At 40.1% G+C, this 12,418-nt stretch overlaps 1 protein-coding gene across 16 annotated transcripts in view; it reads left to right on the top strand.

Moving 5' to 3' along the window:
* The window catches only part of adgrb1a (adhesion G protein-coupled receptor B1a), a 72,238-nt gene that overhangs the window by 17,795 nt on the left and 42,025 nt on the right, over window positions 1-12,418 (top strand). For 3 of the 16 annotated variants that reach the window (XM_089117873.1, XM_089117870.1, XM_089117868.1), the window contains exons 1-13: window positions 451-607; window positions 786-944; window positions 1,167-1,241; window positions 1,691-1,795; window positions 2,942-3,109; window positions 4,741-4,920; window positions 5,254-5,583; window positions 6,906-7,007; window positions 7,190-7,296; window positions 7,380-7,574; window positions 7,667-7,735; window positions 8,226-8,334; window positions 10,374-10,517. In XM_089117873.1, the coding sequence (XP_088973999.1) occupies window positions 478-607; window positions 786-944; window positions 1,167-1,241; window positions 1,691-1,795; window positions 2,942-3,109; window positions 4,741-4,920; window positions 5,254-5,583; window positions 6,906-7,007; window positions 7,190-7,296; window positions 7,380-7,574; window positions 7,667-7,735; window positions 8,226-8,334; window positions 10,374-10,517 (1,873 nt within the window). In that variant the 5' untranslated portion in view covers window positions 451-477. Of the gene's footprint in view, window positions 1-450; window positions 608-785; window positions 945-1,166; window positions 1,242-1,690; window positions 1,796-2,941; window positions 3,110-4,740; window positions 4,921-5,253; window positions 5,584-6,905; window positions 7,008-7,189; window positions 7,297-7,379; window positions 7,575-7,666; window positions 7,736-8,225; window positions 8,335-10,373; window positions 10,518-12,418 lie in introns of those variants that run through there. The other 13 variants (XM_089117875.1, XM_089117869.1, XM_089117882.1 and 10 more) reach the window with 11 other exon arrangements.

The following is a 12,418-nucleotide window of genomic DNA, read 5'->3' as shown; positions in this document are numbered from 1 at the left end:
GACTAATGGATGTTGTTGCCTAGAGGTTTTTTTTTCAAAATGATCTGAAAACATCTGCCTAATAAAACTGTGAATTGGGTTATAATACTTAAATACTTGGGTTTCAATACTTAAAATTTGTTGAAATAAAAATGTATGTAGATTCGTATGTTTTCTCTTTTTTTCTTGTAGTGCATTTTTTTTAGTAATTTTTCTTTTTTCAACTTGGTTTGGTTTTTCTTTCTTAACTCTTACTTTATTATCTTCAACATATACCATTGACCCTATTAACTGATCTTTACATGGTCTGTATGGACCCTCCCCATGTAATAGATGCCAAAATCTACTGATGAACATTTGAAAAATGGACTATCTGATTTTATTTTTTCACTTTTATTTCAGTTCCCATTTTCCTGGTAGAGCCGCACTGAGAGTAGAATTACATACCCTCCCCCGTACAATTGATTTGTGAGTAATTAAAAATGTCTGCAGTTGGACATGGTCCAGCTTCATGTTCTATTCATGCAGATTAATACATATTTGTCGGGGCCTCCGGGATCAGACAGCCAGCGATGTCTGCTATTAAACATTCATGAGGGAGCAGAACACAGGGACTCATATCCTACTGGTATTTATGGGTCCATTTCTACATCTTAGTGCCATCATAATGGATTACGAAATCAGAACATTATTGCTTAGCAGGGATGGAAATTTAATTTGTGTCACGGAAATTTATTAAGAAATGGCTTTTTCTTGGAAATTACACTCACACGGATGGTTTGTGTGTGTGTGTGTGTTTGATACAGGTGGCTGGAGTGTTTGGGGCAACTGGGCGGAGTGCAGCAGTGAATGTGGGGGCGGAGTCCAGACGCGCTCACGCACCTGTCAATCCCCTCCTGAGGAGGCGTACCTGTGCGAAGGTGTTCTTGAAGAAGGTCGTCCCTGCAACTCTCAGTCGTGCATTGGTAAGTTCTACGCTCATACAAAAATGCATGTGAACGTTTGCACATCCACTTCTTCTCTTTTTATCACTATCTGACACCTCATTTTTTTACATTCCTCACATTTCACTGTAAAAAAAAGAGATTTTTCTGCTTCCTGTGTGATGTAATGATTGAGCAATTATGATACAATGATAGACCGATAATAGAATGAGCGTTTTTGTGTGCTTTTCATTGGACCCATAGGCTACAGGCAGTATTCCTCTAAAGGCAAGGGTTTAAGTCCAGTGAAATACAAAGGAATGCAAGAGGCCATGCTTGGTAAGGGCGTCACTGACCAAGTCAGTATGAATGTGACTGTAGTGAGTAGACTTTCACTCAGTTTGGATGGAGGCCATGAGTAAATAACCCACTCCATGGTCAAGGCCATCGGCTGCAGATGTCTTTACCTCGATTGTCTGTGTCTCTGTTCCGCATAGTCTGCTTATTTTCCATCTGCCATCCACTGCTCGCTCCATCTTGCCCTCTTTCAGCACACTTTTCGATGTTCAAAGCTCACGTTTCGAGGTCACGCAAACCCGGAAGTGTCTCACACGGTCTCATGTTCGCATGGAGAGTATTGAACCAAACACAGGTCCACTTCTCAGATATGTTCCCTTAAACTTCACACAAAATCCCAAGCATGGCTGATGCTGGTCTAGATGTTCAGTTGGCACAGCACTGCCCGATCAGAAGTCGACTGTAGTTGCTAACCCCACCCCATCCTGCAGGCAAAGGCAGACTTGGCACTCGTAGCCAATCCCTGCGCTCGGTGGACAGCCGTAAACGAGAGGACTCTGATAAGACCCGCAGTGGACAGCAGTCTTCCCAAACAGGTAAGAAGACAGGTGGCATCAGCCTCCACTTCAGCTTGGGGTCACACGCATACACACACACTTGCAACCGTTTACACTCACTAGTTCACATACAGGGGAGTAGACTGGATGCGTATGTGGCTATGGCCTTGTTTTTTGTTTTTTTATGCTCCCGTCCTTGTGTTTTAAGTTTTGTTTGTCTTTGTCATGTGTATGGCATGGTTCATGGCAGAACATCGTGATATCCATGAATCATGGACACCATTGCTTACAAGGAAGCTAAAAGAGTTTTGAAAGGGTCATAACCCCTGTATTATGAAACAACCAAGAACAAGGGGGTGGTGATGCTTGATATGCATGCTTTGATATTAAATAAATATTGGGCTACTAATAATGATGTGATCCCTTGTATTTTGTCTTTTCTTTGTGAGTACTGCATGAATTTGTTATAAATATCATATAAAAATGAATGTAATTTTCCTCTATGAATGCTTCTGAAAAACATAGTTTCTCTTAAATAATCTGAAATTGTGTTTTAATAAATTGTGCATGGTTTATTTACTTTTGGAAGGAGATGGTAACAACTACTGTAAATGCATATTGTTTAGTATCCCTAAGCAGGGTATTCGTATGGAAACTACAAAGTTGAATGCTTCTAATGTTGTCAGATTTAGATTAAATCTTTTCCTCCTTATCAGTTTTCGTTTTGACATTCAATATCATTCTATTGGACATTCTTGATTCTCCATTTCCACTGGATGGTAATTATAGCCTAACTCTTATGCTGGATAGCCATGACAGCCCATGTTATCCATTGGAATGTCAGGACAGCCTAGTGTTTCCAATTGGACATTTAATATCTTCCCATTTCTTTGGGATTGCACATGATGCTTTCCCAGTTGCTCAGATATTAAAGTCTGATCAATTGGACAGCCTTATAAAATCCTTGTGTATAGATGGCTGACCTACATATCCTAAAACTAAACAGTCATGAACTTCTACTACAGGCAAATGCTGAGGATATGGAATCAGCAATGAAATGATTTAAGCCTCCCCTGTTAGATGAGGTTGCTAATCCCGCATGTTAATTAGTTTTGGCCCTTTTCCTACCCTTTCCTCCGCACTTTACCCCATCCCATCCCCACCCTTCCCCCCCGTCCCTCTCAGTGGATCCTCCGTCGGGTGAGGAGTGGTCTGCGTGGAGCGTGTGTTCGGCCACGTGCGGTGAGGGCTGGCAGAGCCGCACACGCTTCTGCGTCTCCGTGTCGTACAGCACGCAGTGCAGCGGGCCGCTGCGCGAACAGAGACCCTGCAATAACACTGCTGTGTGTCCAGGTAAGCACAGCCCACCCCAGGCCTCTCCTCACCCCCACCATCGTCCTTCTCCACCTCCCATCTCCCATCTCCCTCCACTCAGGTCCATTAGCTTCGTCACTCACCTTCCAGTCGCTGCCCATCTGAGGCTAACTCTTCCCGGGCTTCCGTGCACGGCTACTCCCCTCTAAATCCTGGATGAGAGCGGTGGTAACATGGTAATGGGTTTAAGTGTGGCATTTTCAGCTAAATCCCTGTAGTTCCCACTGCATGTAGGATGGTTTCACTCAGTCTCTTTTCATTCCACCATTTCAGCATCTCGGGGGGACGTGTGAACATGTTATTCAGTTAAAAACATGTGTCACAATATTGTAATAATTCCTAATCATTTATGCTCTTTAACATTCAGAACTTGCAGCTAAAAATTATAGTAGTCTGTAAACACTAAAGGCCCATTCACACCAAGAACGATAACTATACCAGCAGACGATATCGTCCTGCTTATTCTAAGCACATGCTTGTCTGCCACTTTGGATTCTGATTGGCTGTCTGTACATTTATCGTTCATCAGCTGGATAGAATCATTCTTAAAGTGATTCCATCGATATTATTTCTCTGTGCCGTTATCGTTATAGCTGTGGTATGAACTTTGCTATTCTTTGATATTGAGAATGATTCTTTAATATTGAGAACTGAATCTTTATCGTTATCTTTATAGTTATCGTCCTTGGTGTGAATGGGCCATAAGAGTTCCATGTATATTTGTGTTTTACATCCCCTGTAATACTTTGTTCACACTGACAGCTGTTTTGTGCTGTATGATTAGTTGTTAGTCGCAAAGTCCCTTTGGAACGAAAGTAAGTTTACCTGATGGCCGTATTTCCAAGATCTTAGTCCATGCAAGAAACTGTTTTTCAATCTCGTATTTAAATAACATTTTTTAAATCAGCAAAAAATAAAATTCACATGAACTGTCTCGTAAATGTTGTTTCTTATCTTCCAATGATGTTAATTGCATATATTTCTGATTGGTCTAGCTCTAGCCAATGAGCAAGTGCATTCGTGCAAGAGTGTCTAAGTGTTCCCACAATGACAAGAAGTTGGGACTACTAGAGCCAGCCTATTGCTTGTTGCGGTTTCTTAAGTACATAGCAATACAAGTGATTTTTTTTCTTTTCTAGTAGGCATTCCTTTCATAACATTATTGGTTGGTTGCGTAAATGGCTATAGATTCTGAATATCTGATCATGTGATGTATTGCTGTTCAAAAAAAAAGTATGTTCTTCTGTTTGGATAGGGAATCAGATTTCTTGCTGCTAAAAATGGGAGTGGAAAATGATCGTAAAATTGCAGCAATACATCATATCATGAACAAGATTTACAACGATCAATGCATACTGCTCAATGTGCTCCAATGTCTTCACTCCTTTTGGTAGTCGCCCCATTACTTCGCCTCTCATTATTCGTTTCTCAACTTTATCTCATCCCAAACAGTCACTCACGACATCGGGAAATCTGCAACTCCCATTGAAAAGAAATTAATTAAAATGAATGCAGATTGTTGTCAGTGTGAACCCCTCTTTATTTTTCCTCTAGTGTGTGTGTGTGTGTGTTGTCGGGGTGCGTTTTTCTCTCTATAAATCATACCCTAGCCGCTCTGATTGCAGTGCACGGGGCATGGGACGAGTGGTCTCCGTGGAGCTTGTGTTCTTCAACGTGCGGCCGCGGCTACAGGGACCGCACTCGCTCCTGCAAGCCGCCACAGTTCGGAGGAAACCCCTGTGACGGTCCGGAGAAACAGACCAAATTCTGCAACATTGCTGTATGCCCAGGTGATCTTTGCGTCTTTAAATACACACTGCCTCATACAGATTTAATGACTTCCATCAAGAAGCACAATTAAAGCCTAATGTGAGGCACTGCAGGAGAAGGGGATTGAAAGGAACCATTGTGAAGTTCATAGCAAATTATGGTGATTAAGTGATACTTTAAATCACTATGGATTGAACTAGAGTTTGGCAACCCAAAGCTCCTCTTTCTTTCCCCTGCAATATATCTTTCAATAATATTCCCTTATCATATTCCACTCTCAATCCATCACCAATGTTGCTTTGTATCCTCTATTTTCAGTTTCTTCTTCTGAGTTCATGTCTTTTCCCCTGTAGTGGATGGAGTGTGGAATGAGTGGTCCAATTGGAGTTCCTGTTCCTCATCCTGTTCGAATGGAACAATGCAGCGCACTCGGGAATGTAACGGGCCCTCGTACGGGGGCCTGGAGTGTCAGGGCGAGTGGCGTCAGGCACGTGACTGCTTCCTAAGAGAGTGTCCTGTGGATGGCCAATGGCAACTCTGGAGCTCTTGGGCTGGTTGTACCAAAACTTGTGGTGGAGGAAGCCAGCAGAGACAGAGGGTGTGTCATGGGCCCTTTTTTGGCGGGGGGCCATGCCCAGGGGACAGAGAGGAAGTAAGGCGTTGCAATGAGAAGAGGTGTCCAGGTGAGACAATCAAGTGGTTGTAGCCAAAATTCATTGGGCGATATACTGGTAGACGCAATAAACTTGAAAAGTGGTATGCATTTTGAATCATGGTTATGCTCATGTGGCGTTGGGGATTTGTGGCATCACAGGAGTTTATAATTTTCATGCATTTTTAAATTTTGCCACTTTAAATTATTTTAAACTGATGTGAAAGCGGTCTCAAATCAGTTTTCTGTGTGCACACTTCAGGTTCTGTCAGAACAGCATGAATATGGCAACTTGAGACCTCTTTTTTTTTTTTTTTTTTTGTGATTTATTGCGCTGAAACGGTCAAATACACAAAGTTATGTCAAATGGCATCTTAAAGGGATACTCCACCCAAAAATGAAAATTCTGTCATGATTTACTCATCCTCAAGTTGTTGCAAACCTGTATGAGTTTCTTTTGTCTGCGGAACACAAAGGAAGATATTTTGAAGAATGATTGGAACCAAACAGTTGTTTGGCACCGTTGACTTCCATTGTATTTTTTTTTATTTTTAAGTGTTCTTCAAAATATCTTCCTTTGTGTTCAGCAGAAGACAGAAACTCATACAGGTTTGCAACAACTTGAGGGTGAGTAAATGATGACAGAATTTTCATTTTTGGGTGGAGTATCCCTTTAATTGAATATTAAAAAATATTGGAAGAAATTCAGAAATGTGTCAATATATTACATTGGTGCATTAGATCTTAAAGTGACAGAAGCCTAATAAATTCGCTGCGGTCTGTGTCCTGTTAAATAAGTAAAAGAGAAAACCATTCACTGCTCTTGGCCATATACCCTTTGTAGATTTAATAAGAATCAATGTTCATTTCATCCAGTGAAGACTATGAATCTTTTTTTTTTTTTTTTTTTTTACTTCTGATGTAATTTCTGTAGCATTTCTTAGCATTTCTGAAAAGCTAAAAGTACATTAATTTATATTTTTGGCTGTTGTGTTTATTTGTCCTATTTATTTGCATATAAATAATTTAATTACTGATGGTTTATTTGCTTCAACAAAATTAAGAACATTTGACATTACATTAAGTAATGGTTTTTGCTGTGATATTAAAATCAAAAATTGTGAAATTTGAATACCATTTAAAATGGTGGCATTGTAACAACCTCATTCCCAGAAAAAAAAACATTAACATATCGCCCACCCCTGTTTTTTTTTTGTTTTTTTTACACTCTTTATGGACTTAAAGTTCCTTTATAAACAACTTGTTTTTTGTTTTGTTCACATCTGAAAGAACTCAAGTTTTTGCGGGAATGATTGGGATATTTTGTCTTTTGTGACTTGTGGTTTTGTGCAGAGCCGCATGAGATTTGTGATGAGGAGAATTTCTCTAACGTAGTGTGGAAGAAAACACCTTCAGGGGACACGGCGGCAGTCCGCTGCCCTCCGAATGCTGTAGGTAAGACATGACTCATGCAAACACAAATAATGGATAACTTTCTAAACCGTCCCTTAATGTTGTAGACAGACATATTTAGGACCACGAATAGCTCCAGAAACAAGCAAAACAACATTGAGCATACCGTTTTTAACCAATCCTTGTTCAAGATCTGGTAATGACGAACCATTTCTGTGATGCAGGACTAATTCTTCGGCGATGTTCATTGGACGATGAGGGCATTGCATTCTGGGAGAACCCGACGTACATGAAGTGTGTCTCAAATGATTACCGAAGTATCCAAACACTGGTTGGTGATCTCCAAACTAAACCCTTGCTAGGCTAACACCAGAAGTGTCTCCAATGCTAAGGTTGGTTTTGTCCCTTCTCCAGACAAGAGATCACCTTTCCAAGGCTCAACGAGGGCTTGTGGGCGACGGGGTCTCTGAAGTCATGACAAAGCTGAGGGTGACGTCCAGTGATGGAACAAGCTACAGTGGAGACCTTCTGGCTATCATAGATGTACTGAAAAACATGACGGAGATATTTAGGAGGTCCTACTACAGCCCCAGTAATACAGACATGAGGGTTAGTGGAGCGTTATTTGCTTAGTTCCAAATAAAGGACCATTTCGATCCAGATTGCCCATGAATGTTTCTTACAAGTGGTTTTGTTCACAGAATTTTGTGCAGTCAGTGAGTAACTTACTGATGGAGGAAAATAGGGACAGGTGGGAGGAAGCACAACTGGTGAGTCCGTTCACTCTCTTTCCTCTCCATGTGTCTGTCATTCATTCATTCATTCTTTCATTAGTTCATTCATTCATTCCTTCATTTTTTCACTAACTCAATCTCAGTCATCATTCACGTCCTTCTAATGGTATCGTCTCACTCTCTTTCACTTAGTAATTATGCGAGTTTCAGTTGGTTCTAAAGGTGATTAATTGGCTAATTCTCTTCTCCTCACTGCACATCTTTCTTTCAGCTGTTTGTCTCCTGCTGTTTAGTTAGATCATTAGTTAGTTTACAATTTATGTCTTAACGCAAGCTTCAGTTTACATTCTGAAGGAAGGATATCATTAGGCTTGTAGTGCGGCAAAACTGCATGATTATGATGTTATTTTTAGAAAAATACATAATTACTTTTTTCAAAAATATTTAAAATGAACTTGCATAATCTCACAGTGAAGGAAGAGCTAACAAACGTGTTAACATTCAGCTCTGTTTTCCTTCCTGACAGCTGGGGCCCAATATTAAGGAGCTTTTTCGTCTAGTGGAGGACTTTGTGGACGTCATCAGTCTCCGCATGAAGGACTTCCAGGATACTTATGAGGTCACCGACAATCTAGGTCAGTTTTCGCTGACATTTACCTTGGTTTGCACAATAATAATGTCAGAGGATGGTGGTCATGTACTTTAGGGGTTGAATATCTGTGCTAGCAACCTAGAAGTTGCAGCCAAAACCCAAGAAAGAGCTGGAAATTAAGTATACGAAGGTATAACGTTTAGCATCATTATAGGCTTTTGATGGTACTGAAATAGATGACCAACTGACATCCCCCAACACTATTACTGACGTACACCTTGAAGAGTTTCACACTTATCTGAAAGTAGTGATGCACAATAACTATGTGTAGTAGCTCTAGACATTTCTGTAGCTTTCGAATCACACACCACGCATATCTCTCCTGCATAAGGAAGACTCTGGTTTACTCAGCCCCCAGGTTCGCAAGAACAGAGGGAATATGAACCGCCATGGTCATACGTCGTGGGCCGCAGCTGGTCGAGTTTAAAAGGAGGTGTGAGGGGCGGTATTAGGTTCTGTTTACCTCTGAATCACTGATTCTCCTATAGTGCCACCACCTGTCCTACAGCAATGACCTATCAGTCCCACACATAGCTTTAAGGCACAAAGACATCTATACATAACAGCAAACATTCATCAACAGCCTGGAATAGAACTGTATCATGAGGGATAGTTAGTAACAGTAAGCGCACACCCCCATTGAGGCTTGGTTCTAGTGTGAGAGTTTCATTCAATTGTTCAATTTATTTTCGCTCATTCACAAAACAATTAATGTCTCTTCTTTACACCACACAAAACAATTTGATGTTTTTTGAGAGCTAAGGCCTAGCGGATATGTTCTAGATAGAATATAATTTAAAAAGTTTGGGGTCAATATGATTTTTTATATGGTTTTCTCAGAAGTTCCTGCTGCTAATAACCAGCATAGGTTCTAGTTTGACCTGCACTGCAAGACGATCTCATTCAAAATATGTCTCTGTCAATAAAAATTTGGACATGTTCAACTTGTCATTATCTAACTGACGCTTTTCCTTTAGCGCCAGTTAGATGACGCCGTAGGATCGCGTCATGTAAGTGACTCTAAAGGGCGCCTAAAGTGTCAAAATATTGAAGCATGGTCAAAAGTGACGCCTTGGGGTGAGAATGTGTTGCATGTCAGCCTGGTATCTTGTTAACACAACTTATGAGGCTGAGAATTAATTAGTTGGTTACTTGGTTGTTTTGTTAGTTGAGAAGACCTGAAGCACAAGCAAAGCAAAGAGTAAATCAGTCGTAAAACCATTTGTGTGTAAATTGTTCCATTACATTGAATGTCATAACTTTCAATGTATAATAAACAATCTTTCAACCATAAAGTACAAATGGCATTATGAAACATTTATTTTTTGAGTTTCAAAAAACATGACACTTTCTGTAGTTGAGATGTGCAGTGAGTCAGGATATATTTTTAAAGAAGGCTGGGCTTGGGATGGGGACTCTTACTCATGCCTATAAAGGACTCATAGAGAGTGCCTTGACATATGGCATCATCGTGTGGTTTGGAAATGCAACACAGGCAGAATAGAAGTCTTTTTAAAAAGTCATAAAGACTGCAGAGACAATCATTGGGACTAAGCTCCCATCCATGACCACACTGTACACGGAGCGCTGTAAGAAGAAAGCTTAGTTCATACTTAGTGACATTCATCATCCAGCTCACTCACTATTGAGGCCCAAATACAAGTCCTACGGCCTGAGACACACAAGAGCGGACAGTGTAATCACACACAACACGGTTTTACAGCAGCTTCAATCCAGCAGCAGTGAGACTAATGGCTATCTATATATATATATATATATATATATATATATATATGAAGAGTTCAGATGCAAAAGCCTGTAAATGCCATTTGAAATTTTCTTCTTTAATGATGATTTTTATCAAACTTGTATATTTAAGTTCAGTATATATATATATATAACTCTAAGGGTGATGCAGTACAATTTCTATGTATGTGTGCAATTTTCTTATCCAAATAGCAAATAAAACTTGAACTTGGTGTTGGCGTGGATCTTACAGTTCCCTTTGGATTCTCCCTCTAGTATTGAGTATTCACAAGAGGCCTGTTGCGGGAAATGCAGATATCACTTTCCCGATGAAAGGATGGAGGGGGATGGTGGACTGGGCTCGCAACTCTGAGGACAAAGTCAGAGTGGCTAAAAACATCCTGGTCACTGGAAATCCAGGTATGAAACACACAATCTTACACGATTGCACACACATTTCATTTGAACCATGGTGCACATATGGGTTTGAATCTGGCCTGCATTTTGTGCTTTATCTATTTCATTTTGTCCATTCAAATCCATTTTATTGATTTTTTTCCCAAATTCTGTGCTTTACGTTTTTAACCGGAAAACAATTTATCATTCTTTCATTGTAACCAAAATAAAATAAAACTTAGTATTCCTTATACTAATAGTAATCAAACATCAATATTGTTATTTTTACTTTCAGAACAAGTACACTTTACTATATTATAGTTATATATTTCAATCATTATTTTTTAAGTTAAACTTCATTTTGTCAGATTGTCAAAAATCTTTTCGTTTTGAAAAGCTACAAGTTTATTTAATTTTTCCATTTTTCTTCTTGCTGAATAATTTCATGTCTCTTGTCTTCTCTGCTTGTAAAACAGTGTTCATTAACAAATCTTTGTGTTTGTTTGAGGGTTTTATCCTCTCCTTTGTTTGCGAGCATATTGCTGTAGGCTGATCAATCCTTGCCATGTCCGACTTTACAGGCCATTAAAGAAGCCCCCCTCCCGCGAGTATGCTAATAGAGGAGTTGCTACTTAATCAGGAGTCGGCAGGATCCAATCAGGCACAATTATGTTTAATTCCCCTTCCCATTGGGAGATCTGTTGCCATGCCACCAGCGGTGGATTGACAGGTCATCAAGCTTTGGACATGCTGTGATGAGCGAGAGGGATTTGACAGACTGAATCCAATAAAACACATTTGCACAGAGTGAACGAAACCGTTTCATCAGGATCTGCCCTCATTTAGGTGGTCAAACAAGATGTCTCACTCACTCATTCAGTGAGGAGGTGTGTTTGTTTATTTGGTTTAGCCAATAGTATGTGCCTTCACAGCCTGCACTTGAATGCCCTGTCCCAAATGGCACACTCCGGTGACGTCATGTAGTGCAGACCTATAGGGCCCTTAGCGTGGGTCCGCGAGGGCGCAGTTTGAGGTAATTTTGGGATAGACTCGATCGTCACACCGCAACCAGGAAGAAGGTCTGGTTGTTGTTGTTGGACAGGAGCTGCGGGTCGATATGCTGCCGATTGTTGTTGTTGATTTTACTATTGTTTTTGCAAGATGTCTTGCCATCGGATCGGATGAATAATATTTAGAGTCTATAAAAAGAGAATAAAAAGAGAGTCTCCCGTCTCTTCTCTCCCTTTATTAGAAAAATATCATTAAAAAAATTACAGTCTTTAGCATCGAAAACAGGATTTATTTATGTCCATCTGAACTACACAGCCTGCTTTTACAGTTATATAATTGTATATGCCACCTGGGCATTAGAAATAAATATCATGGTTATGTATGATAAATACAGTTGTTATATTAATGATTTTAACACAAAATGAAAATGAGTTTAAGAAAAATGTATACGTTTCAATATTCATACTACGTTTATATGACAGTAAAACCATGACATTCGGTTCTATTTATGTAATGAATCATCAATTACTGTATGTTTGAGATATCAACCACTAGTCGATAATGTTTGTATAAACTGTAAGTAACAACTGGTAAAATGTACGCCTATGTCATTAAACCCATAATGATACTTTTCTCTTCTCAGCCATGTTTACAGTCCGTGAGCGAAATCCCATTCGTTTTCTGATTGGCATTCTGCAAGGATTCCTGGGTAGTTAAAGTGTGTGGAGCCTGCATCTTCAAGGGTACAAAAGGGGGCGCTGCTGAGCACACTTCAGAGCGTCAAAATGCTAAATGGGACGACCTACGGACTCATAGACTTGGCGAGCACATGCAATTTATGTCCACGAGACCGAAAGCCCGCATGAAGTGTGCCATTTGGGACAGGGCCATAGTCAGTCTTTAAAGGCATCAAA

This window comes from Pimephales promelas, chromosome 12 (genome assembly GCF_988280905.1).
Source record: "Pimephales promelas chromosome 12, fPimPro1.hap1.1, whole genome shotgun sequence".
Taxonomy (NCBI): domain Eukaryota; kingdom Metazoa; phylum Chordata; class Actinopteri; order Cypriniformes; family Leuciscidae; genus Pimephales; species Pimephales promelas.
This window is presented reverse-complemented; position numbering and strand designations above follow the sequence as displayed.